Genomic DNA, 27,550 nt, shown 5'->3' with positions numbered 1-27,550 from the left:
AACCGACTCCTGCAAATTGTCCTCCGCTGTGTGTGTGTGTGTGTGCGCGCGCGCGCCGCACACATGCTATGGTTTGCTCTGGGTAATGGGATGAGCCTCGGGGGTGTTTTTGAGAGGACTTAAACCCAGAACAAGGCTGGGCACAGTGGTACATATGCCCAGTAATCCCCGCACTTGGGAGGTAGGCAGAGGGATGGCCAAGAGTTCTAGGCCAACAGGGCCAGCCGGATGATAGCTCAGGAGGTAGGAACGCCAACACCTGGCCTCATTCCTCAGAGCCCACAGTGGAAGGGGAGAGCTGGCTCCTGAGAGGCGCCCTCTGACTTCATAGGTGCTGTGGATGTGCCTGCTCACACACAAGAAGAGTTAAAAACCAAAACAAGCCAGGGCATAAATCCAAGCAAATTGACCTGCCTGTGATCCTAGCACCTGAGGAGCCAGGAGGATTTTTGTGTCCACCGCCAACCTGGGCTCCAAACTAAGACCCTGCTAGGAGATAAGTGTGCAGAGAGGTGAGCAGCATGACCAGGGTTTTCTAGTGAGCATGTAACATGGGATGTGACTCTGGCAGTCCCAGACATCTGAGGGGTGCTAGGTATGTGAAGGTGCCTGTGGCTTAGTATCAAGGCAAGGCCAAAGATGAGGGTATCTGTTGTAAGAACCAGGACTCCCAAATGCGTATGTGAAATGGCCTAGCTTTCTAAAATGTTGACTCAAATAGGGCAGGGTGGCAAATGCATTTAATCCCAGCATCTTCGAGCCAGACCCAGCTGGATCCTGGGAGTTAGTTAGCAGAGCAGCCTGGTCTACAGCAGAGAGTTCCCGGGGCAACCAGGGTTGCACCACCGTCTCAAAACAACAACTGAAAACAACAACAACAAGAAGATACTCGTCCATTGGAAGTCACACGGACAAAATGCGTCCAGATGTGGCCCACAAGCTGCAGGCTTACGGCCTTCTGGGGTGGAGGGTTTCTCTTTTGCATGAGCCATGGAAACGGGGAGGGAGGGTTTTTGCATTGGCTGCAGCCTGATCCTCCTCATCTCTTTGTTTTTGTTTTGTGAGTCTCCGTGCATCATGGAGACTATCCTCAAAGGTCTGATCCTCCTGCCTCATCCTCTGGAGTGCTGGCATGACAAGTGTGTACCGCACACCCGTTCATTCTTCCCCTTGCTTAGTTCCTGATCTTAGAAGCCCTGATTTTCCTCCATTTGGAAAAAACAAAACAAAATAGAAGGCATTCATCCAGTCCAGTTCTCCCCATGATATCAATAGTTTTTCTTCTTCTTTTTCTTTTTTTTTGAGATAGTTTCTCTGTGTAGCCTTGGCTGTCCTGGACTCACTCTGTAGAGCAGGATGGCCTTGAACTCATAGTGATCCTCCTGCCTCTGCCTCCCAAGTGCTGGGATTAAGGGCATGCACCACCACGCCCAGCTTTTTTTTTTTTTTACAGAGATCAAAAGTGTGCCTAGTTTTGTCGTGGTGCCACACACCTTTGATTTCCAGCCCTTTGGGAGATAAGAGTCTGTGTAGAGGCAAGCCAACCTTGAGTACAGGCCAGCCTGGTCTACATAGCAAGTTCCAGGTCAGCCTGGGCTACATAGTAAGACACACCCCTTACCCCCATTCTCAAAATAAAGTGAAGCCAATTTTAAGTCAATTGGTGCTCAGGCAGGAAAAGGGTGTTTAGACTAAAGCAAAGGAAAAGACTCCCAAGTCCACCCTTGTGTGGTAGGCTGTGCTCTATGGTTGAGCTGTATCTCCAGAGTTCTGAAGAAATCCAACAGCTGTTGGAGCACTAGCTCTTCTCCCAGGCGCCTCATTGTTTCACATGAGTATGAGCAAGTGCATATAAGAAAAAATGCAGCTGCACTGGGTTTTGGGACACCAGTGACTGCCACAATCAGGGTGCAAGGCAGGAGGAGCTGAAAGGTTCAGAACCTTGGACCGGGAAAGGTATCCTGGAGTTGCTTAGGAAGGGCGCTGCCTCTGAAGTGCCCTGATCTGCCTAGTTTGTTCTAATGAAGACACTAAGGAGGGCTCATCCTTAAAGGCTTTTGTTTTGGTTTGATTTTTTTTTTCGGGACAGCGTTTGTCATGTAGCCTTGGCTGTTCTGGACTCACTTTGTAGACCAGGATGTCCTCCAGCGCAGATACCTGCCTGTCTCTGCCTCCCTACTGCAGGGACCACCACCTGGCCATCTTTAAAGGTTTTAAAGCCATCAGATGAAACGCAGCCACATTCCATCCCACCTCAGGACCTTTTCTGTTCTTTCCGCTCATGGATTAGATGTTCATTGCGACTCAAACCCACGACCCATGTATTGTCTTAGTGGCACTTACCGCTCTTTGAAACGGTATTTTTTTTTTTCTTTGTCTCTATAATGTAGGTCCCTTGTTCCTAGTTCTATAAATTGGTCCTACCAGCTGGGTTCCACTAAGGTCTTGTAGACACCCACATAAAGGCTTCAAACAATGGTCTTGGCCTCCCCCTGGCGGCGAAGTGATGTCACTACTCCTCACCGGGGTTGGGGAGGGAGCAAACACAAGGCATAGTCTTGGACCTTGGGAGGGTTGCTTTACTCTGTGGCGGGAGGGTGCAGGCGAAGAGGGACCCTTGCAATAAAGGGGGCGTGGCCATAATGTGGGTGGAGCCCTGGGATTGTCTGTCCCTCAGCCGGCTGGAGATGGTTGATGAGCCTCGCACCAGATGGTTGACGCGCCCCGCACTCTGGGTGTGGGCGGGGCCTACATTCCAGACCTGACTCCGTTGGTCTCCAGGTCAGTGAGGTTACCCCGTAGGGCTTGCTCCTCCTCGAATGCCTTGAACAGAGAGTTGAAGTTGCCAGCTCCGAAGCCCTGTGGCAATAAAAGGCACGTATGAGATGGAGACCTAGCAAGCCACCGGCGCCGTCCGCGGGGGCGCAAGTCTACCTGGTGGTTGTGGCGCTGGATGACTTCTAGGAAGAGTGTGGGTCGGTCCTGCATGGGCTTGGTGAAGATCTGTAGGAGGTAGCCTTTCTCGTCGTAGTCTACCAGGATTTTCAGCTCCTGGGGGGAAGACAGTAGGCTCCGTTAAAGGAAGGCCCTTGTAGGATCTTTAGATACCACGAAAGTCCCTCAACCACCAAATTGCCTTTCTCCAGGAGTTCCAGCTTTCTCCGAATATGTCTCCATCCTACCCTGCCTAAGCCACCACCATGACCACTCCAGCTTGGAAGTCTGGCTTCCTTTCTCTCCATTCTCCCCCACCCCATATCAGATATCATTAGGTGGAAACTGGGACTCTCTTCTATGTTGTTGAGAAGAGTGTAAAAATGCTGCGTCTACTTTAGAAAAACAGCCTGGGAGTTTCTCAGAAGGCTGGAGGTGCATCTTCCGCCCCAGAAATGGCTCCCACTTGGCTGCTCTTGCAGAGGGCTTGAATACAGGTCCCCAGCACCCACGGCCGGCAGCTCACAACCATCTGTTACTCTAGCTGGGAGGGATTCAGCACCCGCCTCTGGCCTCCTCAAGCACATGACATATATACACACACACACAGAGACACACACTGGTGCATACCTACATAGGCTAGCCTGGTCTACAGAGTGATTCCTGGCCAGCCAGGGCTACACAGTCTCAAAAATTAAAAAGTTGATGTATTTCATGTGGCTTCTATGCTAGTAACGCTGTTAAAAACAAAACCGGGTCCGGGAGACGGCTCAGAGGCTGAAGCAGGTGCTGGGCAAATGTGAGGACCAGAGTTCTGAACCCCATGTAAATGTGAGGTGGGGGTGGTGACCTGCCTGTGATTCTTGCCTCAGGAAGCAGAGATGGGGTGGGAGTGGGAGGCACTGGGGAGATGGACCAGAAGTTAAGAACACATGGCAAGCTGGGCATGGTAGCGCACACCTTTAATCCCAGCACTCGGGAGGCAGAGGCAGGTGGATCGCTGTGAGTTTGAGGCCAGCCTGGTCTACAAAGCGAGTCCAGGACAGCCAAGGCTACACAGAGAAACTCTGTCTTGAAAAACAAAACAAACAAACAAGCAACAATAACAAAACCCACTTGGTAGCTCTTCCAGAGGTCCCAAGTGCTGTTCCCAACACCTAAATCAGGCGGTTTACAATCACCTGTAATTCTAACTCTGATCCTCTGATGCCTCTGACTCTATGGCCGTCTTCACACGTGTGCAAACACCCACATGCAGGGACAAAAGAACAAAGAGAAAGAGAAAGAAAGAAAGAAAGAAAGAAAGAAAGAAAGAAAGAAAGAAAGAAAGAAAGCAAGCAGAGACTGGTCACATTAGTGAGCTCTGGGTTTGATTGGGAATCCTTGCAGAGATCACATCCATGAGCTCTGGGTTTGATTGGGAATCCTTGCAGAGATCGCATCCAAGAGCTCTGGGTTGGAGGTGCCTCTGGCCAGAGGCAGGCAGATCTCTGATAGTTTGAAGCCAGCCTGGTCTACAAAGCGAGTCCAGGACAGCCAGGGCTATTACACAGAGAAAGCCTGTCTCAAGAGACCAGGAGGAGGAGGAGGGAGGAGGAGGAAGAAGAGGAGAAATGAAGAGGCCTCCCATGGTTTCTAGTCAAAGAAGAGAAAAACCCCAAATCATAAATAGCTGTACGAACAACTGCCCCCCGCATCACACTTCAAATGTCTTTCAGATTTCTTTCTGTCCCTCGCACACTTGGACTCAGGACCTTTGCACGTGCTGTTCTCGTTGCTATGACTGCTCTGCGAACCAGCCCTGACGTGGCCAGGACCTTCTCAGGTAGATTTCAATTAAAGACACCAAGTCAGAGAGGTCTCCCTCAGTTACGCTCTGCAACGCAGCCTCAAGGGGCTGCGTGGTGTCAACTGTGTCGCTTGTGTCTGACAGGCCCCCCCCCTCAATTCTATAACCCCAGTACACAACTCCCATGCTGGCTGGGGTCTGGGCTGGGTTTTCACTGTGTGGGTGGCCCAGTGGACTGAGGGTTCGTGTTCTTCTGGCTGAGCACTGGGCAGGGCCTCACCTCCAGTATGTCCATGCTCTCTTTGACCCGGATCTTGGCTGTCTTGAGATTCTCCCGAAGCATTTTGTAGTAAGAAGATGGGACAGCCAAGAACTCCATGCCTCGCTCCCTCAAGTGGCGGATCTGTCACAGAGCAGGGCCAAGGTCAGCCTGTTTGCTCAATTACCATAGCTGGAAAGAGCTGCTGGGGGCAGGAGGTAACTGCGGGTCCCTGTTCAAGCTCCTGTGTCAGATGCTGTGTGACCTCCCTAGTTGTCTCTAAGCTCCACAGGACGGCAGTGATGGCTCTCATGAATAGAATGTGCACTAAGCTGGGCGTCGTGGCCCACGCCTTTAATCCCGGCACTCAGGAGGCAGAGGTGGGCGAATTGACATGATTTTGAGGCCAGCCTGGTCTACAAAGTGAGTCCAGGACAGCCAAGACTACACAGAGAAATCCTGTCTTGAAAAACCAATAGTAAGCCGGGTGTGGTGGCGCACACCTTTAATCCCAGCACTCGGGAGGCAGAGGCAGGCGGATCGCTGTGAGTTCGAGGCCAGCCTGGTCTACAAAGTGAGTCCAGGACAGTCAAGGCTACACAGAGAAACCCTGTCTCGAAAAACCAAAAAAAAAAAAAAAAAAAGTAGTAGTAGTAATGATAAATAGAATGTGTACTATGTGCTTGCCTTTCTTACAGGGTTTCTCTGACTGAGACATGCTCCTTGATTACCCTGTTTAGATGTGCCATAGCTGGTCTTCCACCCTCTCTCTCTCCCCACAGCTCTTACACCCCCCCCCCCACCAACAAGCTGTCCTTTGGACCAGGACTGAATTAGCCTCCTTGAAGGCTGTATCCATAGGCAAAGCTAAAAGGACATACGTTGTCTTGTAGTCTAATATTCTGACTTCTAGAGTGAGGCCCACTGAAGCCCAGAGAAGGCGCTGACTCCACTGGGGCACAAAGCATCCTACCCGCAGAGCCTGGCCGAGAGAGCCCGGGCTTGCTTACACTCGGGACTGAATTGTTCTGCAGAAGGAACTTCTCCTCCAGCATGGTGGAGGTAGCCGCCTGGGAAGCCCTGTCACCTTTCCAGGGAGACTGCCACCACCCCCTCCTACTCTACTTGGGTGAGACTGTCCCAGCAGTCGATGCAGCGGGCGAGGGCGCTTGGGCCAGAAACAGGCTTCTAACCGTTGTGATGATGTCTTCTGTCTTGAGAGCGATGTGCTGGACCCCAGCACCCCCATTGTAGTCCACGTATTCCTAGGGGTGAGAAATAAGGAAGGAGATCAGTATCAGGTGTCCAGTCACTCAGACCCCGCCCCCCTCCACCCCCTAAAAGCCCTCAAACCCTCCTTCCTTGCGGTTTCCTACTGCACCTGGATCTGAGACTTCTTCCTGCCTGGTGCTGGCTCGTTAATGGGCATCTTGATGGATTCCTCATAGTTGGCTACCACGATGGAGCGCAGAGAGCTGTACTCCGTGTGCACCTGTGTGTCATCCACCGACCAGAACCGGTGGAACTGCAGGTTTTTCAGGTACCTGCCGAGTGGCCAGGGGACACATCTCTGAGTGCCTGAGGAGACTCTCCAGCGTGGAGCTAAGCAGGATCCCCAAGAAGCGACATCACGCACATCATAGACTTGTACTCTTGACAATGTTCTTTTAGAGGGGAAGCGGGTTTTTTTTTTTTTTTTTTTTTTTTTTTTTTTTTTTTTTGGTCTTTTGAGACAGGGTTTCTCTGTGTAGCCTTGGCTGTCCTGGACTCACTCTGTAGACCAGGCGGGCCTCGAACTCACAGCGATCCACCTGCCTCTGCCTCCCGAGTGCTAGGATTAAAGGCGTGTGCCACCACGCCCGGCTCTAGAGGGGAAGCGTTTTGTATCAAATACAGACAGGAAGCCAGTGCCCCGTCCGAGCATCAGGTGCTTCTGATTCAGATGAGGGTGATGTGAGCTCCCCAACTCATTTAAATGCCACTGTGATGTTTCTTGTTTTTGGGGGGGTGTTGGGGTTTCTGTTTGTTTGTTTGTTTGTTTGTTTTTGTTTTGTTTCGTTTCGAGACAGGGTTTCTCTGTGTATTCCTGGCTGTCCTGGACTCACTTAGTAGACCAGGCTGGCCTGAAACTCACAGAGATCCTCCTGCCTCTGCCTCCCGAGTGCTAGGATTAAAGGCGTGTGCCACCACAGCCTAGCTTATTTTTGGTTTGTTTTTTTTTTTTGTTTTTTTTTTCTGAGTGCTGGGATTAAAGGCCTTAAAGGGCTAGGCTGTAGCTCAGTAGTAGAGAACTTTTGTTGGTTTTTTATTTTTAGGTTTATTTATGTATTTATTTATTTTGGTTTTTCGAGACCAGGCTGGCCTCGAACTCACAGCGATCCACCTGCCTCTGCCTCCTGAGTGCTGGGATTAAAGGCACGCACCACCACGCCCGGCCCCAGTAGAGAACTTTGGTAGCTGGCTCAGCTGTGCCAACTAAACATCCCAGATTACTTAGGTAGCTATTGTGTAAGGAGTGGGCTTTGGTATGTGGAAGCAGTTAGTGCTCAATAGTTGAATAACTCCCAGAGAGTCTTCTTGGGGAGTAGGTTTGTTCTCATGGGAGTGGGTTTGCTATAAAACCTCTTTTGGTGGCACACACAAGTCCCAGCACTCAAGGCCAGCCAGGTCTACACAGTGAGTTCGAGGCCAGCCAGGTCTACATAGTGAGTTCGAGGCCAGCCAGGTCTACATAGTGAGTTCGAGGCCAGCCAGGTCTACATAATGAGTTCGAGGACAGCCAGGTCTACATAGTGAGTTCGAGGACAGCCAGGTCTACACAGTGAGTTCCAGGACAGCCAGGTCTACACAGTGAGTTCCAGGACAGCCAGGTCTACATAGTGAGTGCCAGGACAGTCAGGTCTACACAGTGAGTTCCAGGACAGCTAGGGCTACACAGAGACAGACAGACAGACACACAGACAGACAGACACAGACAGACGTGTTTGGCTGTATCTTTCTCACACACAGGTCTGTTTATTCAGGTAGGTGCGGCACTCCTTGAAGAAGGTAAGTTTCACTGTGAATGCATAAATCTGTAATCTCGATGCACTCTCCCACCCACACTGTACCAATTTTCCACTTTAGCTCAAGAACTAGGGAGGCGGGGGCTGGCGAGGGTGTTAGGTGAACAAAGGTGCTTGCCACCAAGCCTGGTGACCTGGCTTCCTCCCCAGGACCCGTGTGGGAGACACACAGAACCCACGCTTACCAATCGTTCCCTGGCCTCCACACCTGTGCTATGGGGGGTGTGTGCCCTTCACATGTAAGCCCACACCCAAAATAAAAAAAATAAATAAATAAGCAAAAAGCAAGTAGATCTGACAAGACGGGCTGTCTCCTGTATGGAGGTGGTGCGGAGTTGTGGGGGGGTGCAGTTGGAGGGGGGCGGAGTAGTAGTGGGGGTTGGCCAGGGACTCACCATTCTGAGGCAGATTCCATTTCCTGGTCGGGTTGGTTGCCTACAATATGGTCAATGATCTCGAGGTTGCAGCTGGGTCTAGAAGCGGGAAGGGTTGGAAGGTGAGGAGCTCAGGTGTAGTAATGGGGCCCTGCAGTGCAGCCAGTGTAGTTAACAGAACAGCTGTTGCCGGGTGTAGTGGTCTACACCTTTAATCCCAGCACTCAGGAGGCAGAGGCAGGTGGGCAGCTGTGAGTTTGAGACTAGCCTGGTCAACAAAGCAAGTCCAGGACAGCCAAGGCTACACAGAGAAATTCTATCTTGAAAAAACAAAACAAAAACAAAACAACAACACAAACAGAATGGCTGTTATTACCATCCTAGTCTTTTTGTTTTTGTTTTTGTTTTTTCGAGACAGGGTTTCTCTGTATCACAGCTCTGGCTGGCCTGGAACTTGCTCTGTAGACCAGGTTGACCTTGAACATGCCAGTCTTTTTTGTTTGGTTTGCTTGCTTGTTTTTTTGTTTTGTTTTTTTTTTAATTCAAGACAGGGTTTCACTATGTAGACCAGGCTGGCCCCCAACTCACAGAGATCGGCCTGCCTCTGCCTTCCAAGTGTTGGGACTAAAGGCGTGCGCCGTCACCACCACCACCTGGGTACCATCCCTGTCTTTTGATGAGGAAACTGAGGCAGGAGGTGGAGCCACCTGTCTGAGGTTAAATGGTTAGGAAATTATAGAGCTGGGATGGGATCCCAGACAATCTGACCAAGGGCCTAGGCCTTCATCTTCTCTGCCTCATCTTGGTGCCTGTCCCACCTTCAAAAGTTCCCCCAGCAGATGCCTCCAGATGTTCCGGCCCACCAGAGAAGCCCGTTCCACAGAGTGGAAAGGGGACGTGGCCTTCTACCCCTCCCGCGCCAAGGGACACTCACAGTTTTGGAAGTAGGGTGTCCTTGTATGTGGGGGCCTCGAACCCAGGCAAGAAACGGCCGGTGTAGTTGATCTTCTCCACCAGGGTGTGGGTGGTATCTCCATACTGGGGGGTGGGAAGCAGCTGGGATCAGGGAGAGGCCCTCACCCTACCGACCCTGCCCACCCTACCGAGGCCCTGCTGTTTTCTCAGCACCAGCACAGCCCTGAGTTCCATCCGGAACCTGACCCTCACTCGGCGCACGGTCCTTTCTGGAATACACGACTCCCTGCCCTTTGTTCGGGAGTGTCTTTGCCAGTCTACCTGTAGGACAGAGACTGTGATGCAGCGGTGCTGTGTTCATCTCCACGGCTTTATTTCTGTTTGAGGCTGAATCTGTGTAGCCGAAGGTGGTCTAGAACTCATGGAACTCCTCCTGCCTCAGGTTCCCAGGAGCTGGGCTTCCAGGCGTGGTCTACCCCGCCTGGCTTTTTGCTTTCCGTGGTATCCTTAGCACCTAGCTCAGTGCCCAGCACATAGTAAGTGCCCAGTAAAACTAACTAGGGGAAGGCATTAGATTAAATTATACTGGATGTGGAGGGCTTTTTCAATCTTTTTTTTTCTTTTTTCTATTGAGCTAGGCAAGTCCTCTCCCACTGACTTGTATCCACAACCCTCTTTTGACTTCTTAATAACATTTTATCTTTTTTTTAAAAAATTTTTTTTTATTAATTTATTCTTGTTAACATTTTATCTCTTTTTAAAAAATTTACTTGTAGCCAGGTGTGGTAGCACATGCCTGTAGCCTGTAATCACAGCACTTGGGAAGTCAGAGGCAAATGGTTCTCTGTGAGCTCCAGGCCAGCCTGGTCTACAAAGGGAATCCAAGACAGCCAAAGCTACACAGAGAAACCCTGTCTCAAAAAAAAAAATGTATTTGTATGAGTGTGTGTGTGTGTGTGTGTGTGTGTGTATGTGTGTGTTTGTGTTTGTGTGTATGTATGTGTGCACCTGCATGTAGAAGCCAGAGGTCAACACTGGGTGTTTCCTAATCTCTTCCCACCTCATTATTTTTGAGGCGGGGTCTCTCCCTGAACCTGCAGCCTGTTGATTCTAAGTTCCAGGGACTTTCCTGTGTCTGCTCCCCCTAGCCCCAAATGCTGGGGTAACAGGTATACATTGTCATGCCTGGTTTTTTCCATGTGGACCAGGGGTCTGACCTCAAGTCCTCATGTTTGCACACGAGCACCTTACCCACTGTGCCACCTCCTCCCGCGCCCTCTTTATACTTTCTAGATTTTGAGACAGAGTCTCACCGAGCTGTTCAGGCTAGACTTCTTGAGCCTAGGCACCTTGCACTTGTGATCTTCCTGCCTCAGCCACCTGGGTGCTGAGATTGTAGACCCTTCCTCACCAGGTCAGTTTTAGCAACCTTTAAACTTAATATAACTTTAGGGGAAGTGGGACTTGTGGCTCTCTCAGTGTCCAGGTAACATGGGTGCTGCACAGACTTGCCATCCTTGTGTTGACAGTGTCCTCCTAGATGCTTCCCAGACATAAGAGGGGTCATAGTTGAAGAGACAGAGGCACAGGGAGACTCAGTATGTACCCAGGTCACCTGGGAGGCCCCACTCACTTCTTGCTCATTGCCACAGAGAGGGAGATTTACTCAGAGACACTAAGCTAGTGTGGGGTATGCTTTCTCAGATGCCACCCTTCCCCCCCCTTTTAAAGACCCCGCCCCCACTGAAGTTTCTATCCTCTACTGAGGAGGATGCCTGGTAGCTCCCAGCAGCCTCTTCGGCCAAGGGTTATCAGAGGTCAGACTCGAGGAAGGCCACACTCTGAGACAACATGGATAGGGTGATGTAATGGGCGAGTTGGTCCTGGTGTCTCCAGGTGGGTTCCTCCAACAGTCGGGGGTGGGGGCACCCGAGTTCACTCACCGTCTGCAGCACAGCGAACTTCACCTTCCCAAACTTGTCTTGCTCCACCCAGGGTTCCCTCACAATTTTGGCACCCCGTTCCCGGGCTTTCTGTATGAGAGACCAAGTTGGGAGAATGGTGAGGCTAGAGCCTCCCAGACACAACGCATACTGCTCCTGCTGTGGGCTTTGGTGTAGCCCTGACACAGGACTCACAGCTACACACAGGACTTTAGCCGGGTCCTTCGTAACCATGTCTCATGCCCGCAGGGCAGGTAGAGAAACAGGTCCAGGCTCAGAGCTGTGCTTATAGGAGACAAAGCACCACGTGTTAACTGAACTTTTTGAACCACCCGTCTCTCCAGTCCTCAGTTTCCCCTCCTAGGAAAGGCGTGGTCACACAGCAAAATTGAGCACCGTTAATTGAACACCTAGAGTGCCAGACCCTGTGCCGAGTGATCTGAACACCGGGGTCACACATTTTCTTAGCGGGGGCTCCCTTCTCTCCAGGAAGTGCTCATATCACAGGCCAGGCACTAGCCTAGGGGCTACTCTCTCCAGTCCTGACAGCCACATTACACAGAGGTGGCTTTGTCATCTCCAGTACATAGGCAAGGAAATGAACACGGAAAAGTCATGTGCTCAAAATCACGTAGCCACTCACTGAACCTTTGAGCTTCCTTTTTTGTTTTCTTTGATGAATTGCAAGGCACGTGCATTAGGTACCTGCTCTAATGCTGAGTCCAACCCCAAACCAAGGAAACGCTTTTTCAAGTAAGGGTCTCATGTAGCTTAGGCTAGCCTTGAACTCTCCAGGTAGCTGAGGCTGACTTTGAACTCCTGATCTTCCCCCCTTGAGACTCCAGGCGCTAGACCCCGTGCTCCGTGCGCGCGCGTGATAGTTTCAATCCGTTTTCTTTCCAACCTTTCAGCGAGGCTGATATTTTGGAGATGTGGGCAAAGGGCTCAGAGAGCAGACACAAGGGAAAGGGTTGGGGGCGCATGTGACTGGATGTCAGGGGTGTATCCCACAGGCACCCAGCCTCGACTGGTGGGGTCATAGTGGCAGAAGCAGCAGCACTATGTCCGGCCAGGAGCTGCCTCTCACCTGCACAATGTGCTCGCAGTCCTCCACCTCGAAGGCGATGTCCTTCACCCCGTCACCGTGCTTCACCAAGTGGTCGCCCATCTCTGCGGCCGGCAGGAGAAGGCAAGCCATGGAGTTCCCAGTCCCTATGCCCTGGTGGTGTGTGTCGGGGGGCCAGCCTCACCTTTGCCCCAACCCACCCGTCAGAGCCATGCCACCCCACCCCCACTCTGTGATGCCCCTCACCTTTGTTCCAGGGGTTGAGAGCAGAACAGAGGACAAACACAATCTAAAAAAGTGGGACAAGGTGGGGGGGGGGGCGGGAGATTGGTGGCCAGGAGAGGGATGAGAAATTGCACCCCCTCCATCTTCCCTGCCTATTCTACGGCACCCCTGGTGGGACACAAAGCTCCACCGTGTTGGAGCCCTGGATCATGTGTTCCAGCTCCTTTTCTGCCTCAGTTTCCACTCCTGGTCTTCAGAGCTGGGGCTTTCCCCTGCGGTAGCCATGCACTGGGTGCTCAATGGTCAGTGCCTGCAGGACCCCAGCTACTCCATGAACCAGAGACCACTTAGACTCTCTTCTCCAGTATCCTAGGTTTCTAGATTGCTGTGGGTCCAATGCTGGACCAGTTTGAGGAGGGCATGAAACCAGGAAAGGTCTCTGTGGCCTGGGGCATGGGTCTGTGGCAGCTTAGCCACACAGCTTGTGGAGCCAGCTTGAAACAGTAGCCAACCCAAGCCAGGCCACACTGGAGCCTTCGCCAACCACCAAGACACTTGGGGTGTATACTCACTTTCCCTTGCTTGATGACGTGGCTGACCACCTCCCGGGAGCCCGTCTCCAGGCCCCTGTAGGCCAGCGGTTCGAAGCCCATCTTATTGCAGTAGAAAGAGGCAGCCTGGGTGACACAGTAGCAAGGGGCTCAGGGGGGGGTGTGGACCAACCTGGAGATCCCTAGAAGGGCTCCCCCCCCATTTTCCATCTGCCCTCTTGGTCCTCATTCAGAGACCCTCCTAGGAAGAAAGGCAGTTCTCCCCTCCCTCTGCAAAGTCCCTGCTGGGGTCTGTGGCCCTGGTTGTGTAACAGGGATCCAAAGGGCCCTGGCCTGACCTGGCCTGGATCCTCCCCTCCCAGTAGCCAATCCCAGCTCCGGTTGGGGCCAAGCCCCTTAAGGTGGCCCTCTGCTTTGCCCTCTGCCCCCTCCAGCCTTTCTACCTGCTTGGCATTGCCAACCCAGAAGGTCACAGAGTGGAAGTGGAGGAACCGGCCTCTCTCGGGCTGCAGGAGGGAAGAAAGATGAGATTGAATCCTCGGAAGTAGGTTACCTTGCCATCTCAACCCCACCCCCCACCCCCCAGAACCTAGGGCAATGTTACCCACCCAGCCCTATCTTTGGCTAGCCCCTCCTAAGACGCTTCTTGTTATAGGCTTTGCGCTCCTCGAGGGTTCGGAATTGGGAAATCCGCACAGGAGGCCTATCTGGGGTTCGCAGAAGGAAACAAAGCTTACATGGGAACAGCATAGGTGTAAGAGCAGAGGAAGAGTCTGACCAGGTTTGTGAGTGACCGGCAGGCATTTAGGAAAAGGCTTCCTCGGGAAGCCAAGATTGAGTCCAGCTCAGTCAGTTGGAGGCATAGATGTCGCACACCCACCGACATTTTCCCTCTGTTGATACCTTGTCCCACTCCTAGACCAAGGGCCCTGCATTTCTTCTCCAGCTTACCTTTGGTCCTTTGTTGCTGTAGGTCGTCTGGTGGCAGGGGAGGAGGGAGAAACGCATAATGAGAGGTTATGACACAGGAAAATTTTTCCCCAGTCACCATGGAACAGCACTCACAGGGGGGACTGCCATGGCCCAGACAGACTTACCATGGCTGATGGCGGCCAGTCCTCTACCAGTAAGATGGAGATGAGAAAAGAAACCCAGGGAGGTGTTGATGGAGTATTTACCACCTGGCACAGCAGGGCCCGCCCCTGGCCTGGCCTTCCTGGGGGTGGAGAGCTGGGCTAACCCTGAGCTCCTAGGCTTGGGAACCTCTGAGTCAGCTCTGGTTTCATAGGGCAGGGCAATGCTGCCAGACTCAGAGGGAGAGGGATGTGCCTCAGTCCACTGGCCAGTAGAGCAGAGCCAAGGCAACCAAGCAGCCAAGGGCACATTCTCTCTCAAGGACTGCCCCACCCCCCACCCCCAGGGTGAGACTTTGATTACTTTAGATTCACAGCTCTGAAAGCAAGGCCAGCTTGAGTGGCTGGGGGACTTCTGATTCCTAGGTGGGGGTGGAGGGATGAACTGTGCTGTTGGGGGTCGGCCGGAACCCAGCGGCGGTGGTGGCGCACGCCTTTAATCCTAGCACTCAGGAGGCAGAGGCAGGTGGGTCTCTGAGTTCGAGGCCAGCCTGGTCTACAGAGTGAGTCCAGGATAGCCAAGATAACATAGAGAAACCCTGTCTCGGAAAAACAAAAACAAAAACCAGAAAAACGATGTCTGGAAGCAGATAAGATTCAAGTTTAGAATCAAACAGGCTAGAGTTTGGTTCTCTGTTCCTACCAGCTTGGTACCTATAAGGCATGTTTGCTCCAACTCCACATCTGTGTGTGTGTGTGTGTGTGTGTGTGTGTGTGTGTGTGTGTGTGGTGTGAGAGTGTGTGTGTGTGTGTGTGGTGTGGTGTGAGAGTGTGTGTGTGTGTGTGTGTGTGTGTGTGTGTGTGTGTGTGTGTGGTGTGGTGTGAGAGTGTGTGTGGAGTGAGAGGACAACCACAAGTGTTTTTCCTCAGGCACTGTCCATCCAGCTTTTTGAGAATAGAGTCTCTGACTGGCCTGGAATTCGTCCATGTTGACTAGGCTGGTTGGCCAGGGAGCACCAGGGAGCCTCCATTCTCCATCTTCCCAGTGTTGGGATTAAAAGTGCACACCAGAAAGAAAAAAAAAAGTACACACCAGGCCAGGCATGGTGGCGCACGCCTTTAATCCCAGCACTCGGGAGGCAGAGGCAGGCAGATCACTGTGAGTTCGAGGCCAGCCTGGTCTACAAAGCAAGTCTAGGACAGCCAAGGCTACACAGAGAAACCCTGTCTCAAACAAACAAACAAACAAACAAACAAACAAACGTGCACACCAACCGCCGGGCATGGTACTCAAACCCACAGAGATCTGCCTATCTCTGTCTCCGGAGTGCTGGGATTAAAAGGAAACCCTTCTGGGGGGTAGTGGAGTGGGGGGGAGGAGAAGTAGCCCATTTAAATATTTTCCTAGGCAAAACTTCTGGAACCCACACCTTAGCAAAGGGTGGCATCAAGAACAGCAATGGAGGGGCCGGGCGTGGTGGCGCACGCCTTTAATCCCAGCACTTGGGAGGCAGAAGCAGGCGGATCGCTGTGAGTTCGAGGCCAGCCTGGTCTACAAAGCGAGTCCAGGATGGCCAAGGCTACACAGAGAAACCCTGTCTCGAAAAACCAAAAAAAAAAAAAAAAAAAAAAAAAAAAAAAAAAGAACAGCAATGGTCAAATCCAACCAGGACTAATCTGATGTCCAGCTGGGCCCAGCTAGAGCAGCTAGCATGAAGAAGGCATGAGGGGCTCCAGAGTCTGGGTCCTGAGGGTTCCCTCCCAGGGCTCTGCCCAAAGATGGATGAGCATCTATCGTGTCTCTGGAACTAAAGTCCCGAGGGGAGGAGAGATACAGCGTCACCACCTGTGCCCAGCTGGGCCAGACACCTGCCACTCCAGCCTTCTGAGCCCCAAGGCTGCTCATGACGTGCTTGCTGGATTCGGGAAAGGCTGGCCTTATGCCTAGGACCCAGGCCAGGAGCCAGCAGCAGGGGGTTGAGTTGGTCACAGCAAACAAAGAACAAGATGTCCCTGCTAGCCAGGGGAGTATCAAAGTGGATGGCCTTCTGCAGTGTAATCCTCTGTGGGTAAGGGGAGCAGAGAGTCATCCTGCAGGGACAGGAATAAGGGAGTGAGACCACCTATCCTGCCTCTATAACTGTCCCAAATATAGAGATTTAACAAAGGAAAAAAAAAAAGAGGTCTGAGGGGCCGGGCGTGGTGGCGCACGGTTTAATCCCAGCACTCCGGAGGCAGAGGTATGCGGATCTCTGGGAGTTCGAGGCCAGCCTGGTCTACAAAGTGAGTCCAGGACAGCCAGGGCTCTGTTAGACAAAGAAACCCTATCTTGAAAAACAAAACAAAACAAACAAACAAACAAACACAACATACACATATATATATTCACATATATTTATATTTAGGGGTTTTCTAGGGTGATTGTATGCACTGTTTTTTTTTTTCTTCTTGTTTTTAAAGTGCAAAAAATTGGGGCTGGAGAGAGGGCTCATGGTTAAGAGTACTTACTGCTTTCCAGGTGGTGGTGTACACCTTTAATCCCAGCACTCAGGAGCCAGAGGCAGGTGGATCTCTGTGAGTTTGAGGCCAGTCTGGTCTACAGAGTGAGTTCAAGGACAGGCAAGGCTACACAAAGAAACCCTGTCTCAAAACAAAAACAAAAACAACCCCACCCCCAAAACAAAACAAAACAAAAAAAGAAAAGAAAAAAAGATTACTTTCTGCTCTTTCAGAGAACCCTGGTCTGATTCCTCCTGCCTACTTTTTTTGTTTTGTTTTGTTTTGTTTTGTGAGACAGGGTTTCTCTGTGTAGCCTTGACTGTCCTAGACTCGCTTTTGTAGACCAGGCTGGCCTTGAACTCACAGCGATCCGCCTGCCTCTGCCTCCCGAGTGCTGGGATTACAGGCATGCGCCGCCACCTGGGCCACAACTACTTCTAATTCCAGTTCATAGGGAGCTGGCACCATCCATGGGTTCTGAAATCTTCTGTGAGCACATGGTGCACACAGACTCACATTGGCTGACATGTATACAACATAAACAGAGTGTGAGGGAGAGAAAACAGGGCTTGGCACCCTCTGGGCAAGTCTTCCACCATTTTGAAAAACTGCTAACTTTTCCACAGGGGAGGCATTATTCAAAATTCTACCACTGGGCTGATGAGATGGTTTCTGGCTAAAGGAACTTGTCAGCAAACGTAATGACCTGAGTTTAACTGAAGGAAAGCACCTGCACCCACATGTTGTCCACTGACCTCTGCACTCATGCTGTGGCACATGGGCACCCCCCCTCCACACAAATAAGTTATGAATGTAAGTATGTATGCTTAAAAAGAAAAATAAGGGAGAGAGAGTGGGAACAGGAAGATAAGAGCGAGGGGATGACAATCGGGATGTAATGTAAATAAATTATAATAAATAAAACATTTTTTAAATAAAAAAGAAAGAAAAATAATCCCAGCACTCAGAGAGGCAGAGGCAGGTGGATCTCTGTGAGCTTAAGGCCAGCCTGGACCACAAAGCAAGTCCAGGACAGTGAGGGTTACACAGAGAAACCCTGTCTCGAAACAAACAAACAAACAAACAAACAAAAGAAGAAAGAAAATAAATTATAGTAATGAATTACATCCTCAGTCCTAATCAGTGTTTTTCCCTTTCTTCCTCCCTCCCTCCCTTCCTCCCTCTCCCTCCCTCTCCCTCCCTCTCCCTCCCTCCCTCCCCCTCCCTCCCTCTCCCTCCCTCCCTCTCCGTCCCTTCATACCTCCCTCCCCCCCTTTCATCTTCATGTGTGTGAGTGTGATGGCCCGTGGTGTGTGCATGTGGTCAGAGGGTAACTTCTGGTGTTGCTTTTTGCCTTCCATCTTGTTTGGGGAAGACTCCTTTTCTAGGCTGCGTAAGCTGGGCTAGCTGGTCCATGAGCGGCTATGGACTCTCCTCTCTCGCTGTAGCAGCACTGGGGTTGGAACTCCAAGATGGCTTCTGGGGGGTCCACGCTCAGGACCTCAGGCTTGCTCAGCAAGTGCTTTGCACCTGGGGCATCTCCCCAGCCATCGTGACTTTTCTTGCTGAGCTGTCTCGTTGCGAGTGCACCAGGGTTTGTAAATAGTGTGGTTCCTTTTTCAAAAATCAGCCTGTGGACACCAGGAAGACTGCGTCTCGAGTATGAAATAAAATGTCAAAGCAGGGCTGGCCAGGAGTGGCTCACACCCTTTATCCCAGCACTTGGGAGGCAGAGGTTAGGTGGATCTCTGTGAGTTCGAGGCCAGCCTAGTCTACAAAATGAGTCCATGACAGTCAAGGCTACACAGAGAAACCCTATCTCGAAAAACAAACAAACAACAACAACAACAAAATGTCAAAGCAGATTATTAGACAGCCACATTTACTTTAATCTTCATTTTACAAGGAGGAGAATTAGACCTGGGCATGTGGCTCAGTTGGTAGAAGGCTTGCTTAGGTTGCATGGAGCCCTTGCTTTGAACCCCAGTGCTGCACAGTGATGGAGCATGCCTGTCATCCCAGAAATCCAGATGTAGAGGCAGGAGGATGGGGGTTAAAGGTTAACTTCAGCCACATGAACCCTATCCCTTAATCCCGCTCAAAACAGGGTAATTGCATGTCTGCAATCCTAGCTCTTGGGAGGCGAAGGCAGGAAGATCTAAGTGAATTTGCAGCCAATCTGGGCTGTAAGATACCAAGATCTTACCTTTAAAAAAGAAACACTTTTATTTAAAGCAACAAAGAGAATCAATTAAAGCCCACCTAAGGAATTGGGCATGGTGACATACACCTTTAATCCCCAGTGCTCAGGAGGCAGAGGCAGGTGGATCTTTGTGAGTTCGAGGCCAGCCTGGTCTACAGAGTGAATTTCAGGACAGCCAGGGCTACGGAGAGAAACCCTGTCTCAGGAGGTTGGGGCTAGGGAGATTGGCTCTGTCTTCCAGAGCACCCAAGTTCAGTTCCCAGCACCCCCGATCAGCTGGTTCACAGCCGCCTGCAACTCAAGCTCCAAGAGGACGGAGCACCTGCATATTTAAAAATAGTAAAAAATCAATTTGAAATCAAAACAAAACCCACCGAGCAGGTTGCATTATTGCAAGAACCAGAACAAGGGCAGCAGCCTGCCCAAGGGTCTTGGCGCCTCCTTAACGCACCGCCAGTGAGCGGTTACATCTAGAGAGCAGGTGTGCCTGCCCAAGTGCCTGTGACCTCTACACTAAGGGCTGTCAGGGTCTAAGTGTGTAGTCCAGGCTGGCTTCAAACTCACGTTCTCTCAGCTTTCTGAGAGCACAGCCCTTGCTGAGGCGGATGCCAGAGTCTCTGTGTCCCTCTCTCAGCAGTCAAGCAGCTGGAAGCCAGTCACTTACCATCCCTGAGCTCCTCTTCATGCCTGTAGAGTGGGAATGCCCATGGTGCCTCCGCCATAGCGTCTCCCCGGTGTATTCACAGACTGAAGGCTTTGGTCTTTGAGGCAAGCATCGTTCAGAGCTGAGGTTTTAGCTTCATGAACATTCTGATCATGAAGGAAATATCTTTTTTTTTTTTAAGATTTATTTATTTATTATTATGTATACAGTGCTCTGCTTGCATGTACTTCTGCAAGCCAGAAGAGGGCACCATATCATATTACAGATGGTTATGAGCCACCATGTGGTTGCTGGGAATTGAACTCAGGACCTTTGGAAGAACAGGTGGCGCTCTTAACCACTGGGCCATCTCTCCAGCCCTGAAGGAAATATCTTTTGAGTTATTCCCAGTGGATTAACCCACTGATAAGAATCCACATCTTTTTTAAAAAAATACTTTATTTTATTTGATGTTTACGAGTACCCTGTCTGCATGTACACCTGCAGGCCAGAAGAGGGCACCAGATCTCATTATAGATGGTTGTGAGCCACCATGTGGTTACTGGGAATTGAACTCAGGACCTCTGGAAGAGCAGACAGTGCTCTTAACCTCTGAGTCATCTCTCCAGCCCCACCCCCAGCCCCTGCTTTTTTTTTTTTTTAATCCACATCTTTTAAATTCTCTTGTTTTTGTCATAGTGGGTATTGACCTAGGACATTACACAAGTACTCTGCCAGTGAGCTGTATCCCCAGCTAGGAATTTAAACTTTTATCTATCTGTCTGTCTGTCTGTCATCTGTCTATCTATTTGTGTGTATGTGTGTACACATGAGTGAGTGCAGGTATCCTTGGAGACCAGAAGAGGTCGTCAGATCTCCAGGAGCTGGAACTACAGTCATTTGTGAGGTTCCCATCACGGGCTCTGGAAACAGAACCCCATAGCTAATGCTGCTAACCCCTGAGCCCTTTCTCCAGCCCTGGAATTTAAAATTTTCCTGGACTCAGGTCACAGTTGGAGATAGAGAAGGTGAAGTGTGCCCGGGTACTCAGGTCATCCTGTTATCTACGCTGGCACAGCTGGGCGGGGCCGCTTGGGTGGGACTGCTTTTTATCTTTTGAGGCATTAAGTGCTTTAAGCCTGAACTTCGGGGGTGGCAGACAACCGTATCTGCAAGCATCAGTGAATTCCTGGAGAGTCCAGGAGGTTGATGACATTGAGTACAGAAACCCTAGGCACTGTGTTCTGTCATCTTGTGCTGTTCTCAGTTTCTCTCTAAGTCTCGGTGTCCCTAACTTTTAAGGCAGGGGGCCCTTAGATCCAGCAGGCTTGAATGGTGTGTGGCACTGGGGACACTAAGGAGTCTCCCGGCTGTGTCACTCATGTCCCTGCAGCCTGCTCCTGGTAACAGCTCCTCCCTTTCCGTTTGTAGAATTGCCTCTTTAGCCTCTCTGGCTAGTGTGTCACATGGCATGGAACCGGCCTATGAGAATCCTTGGGACGGGATGAAGGATGGATGAGGTCTGCCCTGAGCTTGAGGAAGTCTACTGCTGGCTCTGCGTTCTGGGTCTGCTGTGCATATCAGACGGTGTGCTCTGGTGGCCATATTGAAGTCTGAAGAGGGAGGTCAGCACAGAGGCAGCAGAGCTGAGCGGAGAGGGCTCGGAGTCCCAGTGTCTTAGCATCGTGTGGCAGGTGCGCCTCTCCCAGAGCCTAATGTTGTATCGTTTGCTTAAGCTTGAGCTGGCTTTCCGGCCTTCACAGCACAGCCCTGACAAACACACAGAGAATAACAATTACAACACGAAGTGTTTCTTCACCTTTCTCGGGGCAGGCAAGAGAATTTGCTCCAGCAAGGAGAAGCATCTTTTTCTGATGATGATGATGATGATGATGATGTTTGGTTTGGATTTCTTTCTTTCTTTTTTCTTTTTGGTATTTTTAAGACAGGGTTTCTCTGTGTAGCCTTGGCTGTCCCGGAATCACTTTGTAGACCAGGCTGGCCTCGAACTCACAGGGATCCGCCTGCCTCTCGCCCCTGAATCTGGCTTTATGTGGGGCCTAGAGACCTGACCTCTGACCCTTATGCTTGTTTTGTAAGCGATTCACTCAGTCACCTCCCTGCCTCCCTCCCCCCCTTTGTTTTAAAATTGTTTACTCTGTGGGGGGGGGGATGTTTAGTTTGTGCACAAAATCAACTTTTGGGGGTTGTCCTTCCATCACAGGTTTGGAGGGGTCAAACTTAAATTTCCAGGCTGGTGCAGCAAAAGCTTTTATTATGTAACAGTGCTGTATCTGCATGTACAGGTACAGACCAGAACAGGGCATCAGATCACATTATAGATGGTTGTGAGCCACCATGTGGTTGCTGGGAATTGAACTCAGGACCTCTGGAAGAGCAGACAGTGTCCTTAACCACTGAGCCATTTCTCCAACCCCTATTGCTTTTGTTTTTGTTTGGTAAACTTTATTTTATTTTTAAAGATTTATTTATTTATTATGTATACAGTGCTCTGCATGCATGTGCACCTGCAGGCCAGAAGAGGGTGTCAGATCTCACTATAGATGGTTGTGAGCCACCATGTGGGTGCTGGGAATTGAACTCAGGACCTCTGGAAGAGCTGTCAGTGCTCTTAACCTCTGAGCCATCTCTCCAGGCCCCTTTTGTTTGTTTTTCACCCAGTGTGTCACTGTGGAGCACAGGCTGGCCTCTGAAACTTGTGTTCCTCATGTGTCAGTACAGGCCTGGGATTACAGTTGGAAAACACCTTGCCCAACTTAACAGTGTTTTGTTTTGTATTTGAGAGAGGGTTTTGTAGATGCCAGGCTGCCGTTGAAGCTTGTTTTGCCCATGACCTTGAATTTCTGATCATCCTGCCACTCCCTTGGAGTACCGAGATTGCAAGTGTTCACCACCAGGCCAGGTTTCCAAGGTAACTAGTATCTTAGAATTCTCCACAGATAACACACCTTGTGATGGAGACCGGCTTCCTCAGGGAAGGATTTCCAATCCAATGTGGGGAGATTAGCCTGATGCCATCTCCCATTGGGTCCCTGTGGCCCATTTTAGGCTGCCAGAGAGAGGCCACTGGACTTGGGATGGGGAAGCACATGAACAAGGACTCATCACACGCAGGTACAGAGGAGGGAACAGCGAGGGTCACACCAACATTAAAATGTTTATGGAGGGCTGAGATTTGAACATTTACTCTCTCTATTCTTGTGTGTGTGTGTGTGTGTGTGTGTGTGTGTGTGTGTGTGTGTGTGTAGACCAGGCTGGCCTCGAACTCACAGAGATCCACCTGCCTCTGCCTCCCAAGTGCTGGAATTAAAGGTGTGTGCCACCAACACCTGAATATCTCTATTCTTTGTGTGTGTGTGTGTGTGTGTGTGTGTGTGTGTGTGTGTGTGTGTGTGTGTGTGTGTCTCACAGGACTGGCTCTCTCCTTCCATACTGTGTGTTCTGTGGATTGAACTCAGGTCATCAGGCTTGGCACCCAGTGCCTCAAACCACTGAGCCACCTTGCCGGCCTCTGTTAGCCTTGCCACCCAGTGTCCCTAGGCTTGCCAAAAATCTCCTAGGATTCCGTCTATAATGCTGACTTTCAGTTTTGTCAAGGGCAGTGGGGGAACTCAGTGCTGGCCTCTGATTTGCTGGGTTACATGTCGTTTAACCTCCCTCTATTTGCATAGATGCAGGGATTCACTGCTTTTAAACTTTTTAAAAAGAAATAATTTATTTATTTTTTTATTTTATGTGTGTTGGTGTTTCGTCTGCATGTATGTCTGTGTGAGGGTGTCAGATCTTGGGAGTTACAGACAGTTGTGAGCTGCCATGTGGGTGCTGGGAATTGAACTCAGGCCCTGACTTCCTTAGGGATCAACAGTGGACTCTGGGAGCCAACAGCACTTGTCCCTTTGCTTTGGTTTCAGGGGTGGAACAACCCCATGACTGGGGATCAGGTGTAATGAAACTGTTTGGGAAATCGATGTAGCCTGGGGCACATCAAAGGAATTTTCTCTCCACTCTAACTACCTTGACATCAGTAGCCCTGTTGCTCCCATAAACTGAGAGTGAAGTTACTCAAGCCCGAACTATTGATCCTTTCCAGGCCAAACCTGTGTCCTTGCCAGCTGCTGTCCCCAGGCTTGCAACAATCTCCTATGTTTACATCTGGAATGCTGACTTTCAGCTTCGTCAAGGGCAATGGGTGAGTTCACTGCTGGCCTCTGATTTGCTGTGGTGTTAACACATCGCTTAAGCTTTCTTAACCTTCTTTTTTCTTATTTTTTGAGTTTTTGTTGTTGTTGTTTTCTCTGTGAAACTGTGGCTGTCCTGCTCTCTTTGTAGACAAGGCTGGAGTTGAACTCACGGCGAGCCACGTGCCTCTGGGATTCTAGGCATGGGCCACCATGCCCTGCTTATTTTTGAATTTTTAAAGAGAACTGTTAGGACTCCCTGTTGCCGACAGGGACGGCAGTGGTATGTATCTAGTGCTCTACGTTCACATAACAGCCTTGTATTACACTCACAGCACTGTTTGTCATCGAAGGAAGTCATGACAGGAACTCACACCGGGCAGGAACCTGGAGACAGGAGCTGAGGCCATGGAGGGCTGCTGTTTACTGGCTTGCTCAGCTTTTGTTTTCTTTCTTTCTTTCTTTGTTTCTTTGTTTCTTTCTTTTCTTTTGTGTGTGTGTGTGTGTGTGTGTGTGTGTGTGTGTGTGTGTGTGTGTGTTTTGGGACAGAATTTCTCTGTGTAGCCTTGGCCATCCTAGACTCACTTTATAGAGCAGGCTGGCCTCGAACTCACAGTGATCCACCTGCCTCTGCCTCCCGAGTGCTGGGATTAAAGGCGTGCGCCACCACGCCCGACTCTTTCCTTTCTTAAAGCTTTATTTATTTATTATAATATGTACAGTGCTCTGCCTGTGTGTACACCTGCAGGCCAGAAGAGGGCATCAGATCACATTATAGATGGTTGTGAGCCACCATGTAATTGCTGGGAATTGAACTCAGGACTTCTGGAAAAGTGGCTGAGCCATCTCTCCAACCCCAGCCTGTTTTGTTTGTTTTTGTTTTTGTTTTTACAGAACCCAGGTCCAATAGCCCAGGGATAGTACCACCCACAATGGGCTGGGCCCTCCTCCATCAATCACTAGTTAAGAAAATGGCTTATAGCCACGCCTTATGAAGGCATATTCTCAATTGAGGCTTCTTTCTCTCTGATGAATCTAGGTTATAGCAAGTTGACATAAAACTAGCATATACACATACACACACACACACACACACATACACACACACACACACACACATACACACACACACACACACACATACACACACACACACGCTCTCTACCTATTCTCTCCTCTTTCTAGTGGTCTCATTGCCTTGAAGGCAAAGCAGAGAGGAATATGAGAGGCCAGTACATCTGGACGTGAACTCAAAATACCCACAACGTCCAGAGCGTGACATGGAGGGCAGAGCCACTAGGGACCATGATGAGTTAGCTGGTTGCCAACAAAGGCAATGACAGGTCCAGCTGTGGGAACCTGGACCAAGCTCGGTTCCAGATGTGTGAGAGAAGATAGGAATGTGATTGAGCCTATGACATCACTTGACATAAAGTTACCCTGGATTCAGGCATGGTAGCAGTGGCCTGTGGAGGCTGGGGCCGAAGGGTTGAGAGTCCAAAGCCACCTTGGGCTGCATAAACTCCCGAAAAAACAAGTTGCAATGTTGTAAAAATCCATGGGATAGTTATGACTGAAGTCAATAACTCGGGGTCGACAATCGCCCAGGAGGCAGGCCTCAGGCATGCCTGACAGCTGTCTAGATTTGGCTGGCCTCTGGGTATATTTATGAGGGATTACCTAGATTCGGTTTTCTGAGGTAGGAAGACCCACCCTGCGTGTGGCAGCACCTTTCCATGTGCAGAGAAAATAAGTTGAGCTGCAGCATCTGTCTCTCTCTGCGTCCAGCCTGTAGACACACTGTGGACTGCAGCGTCCAGTTCCTGCAGCCTTGCCTTCTCCGCCACAGTGGATGGACAGCATCCTGAAACTGTAAGACAAAGCAAGCCCTTCCTCCTCTAAGCTGCATCTGTTAGGAATGTTGTTACAACAATGGGGCAAGTAGCTAACACATTCCATTAAAAACAAAACAAAACAAAACCAAAACAATCAGCTCGGTGTGGTGGCGCACACCTTTAATCCCAGCACTCTCTGTCTCCTCAAGCCCTGGAACTTTCCCACGCCTATCCCATTGGTTCTGCCCAAGTGTGATGGCCTTTTATTGGCCACACAGGTTGGGCCCTAAGCAAGGTACTGGTGGGTCAAGAGACAGAAAGCAGTAATTAGCATCAAAACACATCAAACCAACCTCCAACAGGAGGGAAAAGAGGGTCAGATGTTCAAGACCACTAGACTCCATGGTGGCGCACGCCTTAAATCCCAGCATTTGGGAGGCAGAGGCAGGCAGGTCTCCGTGAGTTCAAGGCCAGTCTGATCTACAAAGTGAGTACAGGACAGCCAGGACTACATGTAGGAGACGGGCTACATGGCCAATGTTCAGCCATCTTGTCAGAGCCTAGTTTCCTGTTTCTCCAGCAGTCTGCCATTCACCAGAAACCAACTGACCTTGTCGTAGGTTGGCAGTTAGACACCTGTTGTGGTTTATTGTGGGGGCTGGTCATTCTAGACCCCTGAGCTACTCCTTTTCCGGTGGGACTACTGATAAGGTCAGATTAAAGGCCAGCTGCCTGTGAGCAGCAGTTCCGGGAGCTTTTTCCTTACTAACCAGATCCTTCACGACTTTCCTGGAATTTCTCTCCTGCCATTATAGCAGCTGTAAAGGTAGATACCTACCTGCTGGAGCATTCCAGAGTTAGGTATCCATAGCAACCCTTGCTTACACAAATACCCATGCCTCTGTGCCTATATAAGCTCTGTGAAATTTTTCAATAAACGGGGTTTGATCAGAATGCAGACTTGCCCCCTTCCTCGTGTCTAGTGTTCTGTCCCTGTACAGGAAAATTTTCCTCTCTAGTGTTAGTCGAACCCTGGCGGGCCGGGACAACTACACAAAGAAACTCTGCCTCAGGGGTGAAAAAGACCACTGGACTCATTAGATTAGGGGGGAAAAATGAGGATTTGAAGATGTGGGAGGTAGGAACTGGGCATAAGGTGGGGCGGTTAAGGTTGTATGTGATCAAGATAGTTATTGGATACATATATGAAATTGTAGAACATTCTAAAAAACTTGAAAAAAAAATTTCAAGGTCATCTTCAGCTACATAAAGAGTTCCAGGCCAGCCTGAGAAAACACATGATCTTGTCAGAAGAACAGCAAAATGCTTGAAAGCATTTTGTTTTATTTTATTTATTTATTTTTAATGTTCAAGGGTTTCGTAGACATTTAGAACTGAACTGGTGCAGCAGGACAGAATCCTCTCGTAGTCACACAGCTGGTGCACAATAAATGCTGAGTGAATAAAAATAAATAAATAAATAAAAGTGTGAACTGGACGTGGTGGCTCCCAGCACTTAGGAGTCTGAGGCAGGTGGATCTCTGTGAGTTCGAGGCCAGCCTGGTCTACAAAGCGAGGCCAAGATAGCCAAGGCTACACAGAGAAACTCTGTCTTAAAATAAAAGGCCAGAAGAAAGAAAGAACGAGTAAAGAAAAGAAAAGAAAAGCAACATGGGGCCGGGCGTGGTGGCGCACGCCTTTAATCCCAGCACTCGGGAGGCAGAGGCAGGAGGATGGCTGTGAGTTCGAGGCCAGCCTGGTGTACAAAGTGAGTCCAGAACAGCCAAGGCTACACAGAGAAACCCTGTCTCGAAAAACCAAAAAAAGAAAAAAGAGAAAAGAAAAAAAAACCAAAAAAGTTAAAAAATTAAAGAAAAAGAAAAGCGAAAACGAGTCAACTATGAAGTGGGACTGGAAGCCTAGATTGTTTCGGCCTCCATTTATCTCTTCCGGGTCATTTGAAAATGACGTTGTCTA

General features: G+C 50.1%; 1 protein-coding gene across 1 annotated transcript; it reads right to left on the bottom strand.

Moving 5' to 3' along the window:
• Window positions 1–2,558: 2,558 nt before the first annotated feature.
• On the bottom strand, window positions 2,559–14,337 carry HPD (4-hydroxyphenylpyruvate dioxygenase). Its single transcript, XM_084762742.1, has 14 exons — window positions 14,219–14,337; window positions 14,073–14,099; window positions 13,565–13,627; window positions 13,143–13,247; window positions 12,592–12,634; window positions 12,367–12,449; window positions 11,280–11,369; window positions 9,356–9,459; window positions 8,443–8,520; window positions 6,364–6,526; window positions 6,176–6,247; window positions 5,004–5,126; window positions 2,935–3,051; window positions 2,559–2,859 (listed from the first exon to the last, which is right to left on the bottom strand). The coding sequence occupies exons 1-14, from the start codon at window positions 14,219–14,221 to the stop codon at window positions 2,749–2,751; spliced, it is 1,182 nt and encodes a 393-aa protein (XP_084618868.1). The 5' UTR covers window positions 14,222–14,337; the 3' UTR covers window positions 2,559–2,748.
• Window positions 14,338–27,550: the final 13,213 nt, after the last annotated feature.

Source organism: Acomys minous (genome assembly GCF_964271855.1).
Source record: "Acomys minous genome assembly, chromosome: 16".
Classification (NCBI taxonomy): Eukaryota; Metazoa; Chordata; class Mammalia; order Rodentia; family Muridae; genus Acomys; species Acomys minous.
This window is presented reverse-complemented; position numbering and strand designations above follow the sequence as displayed.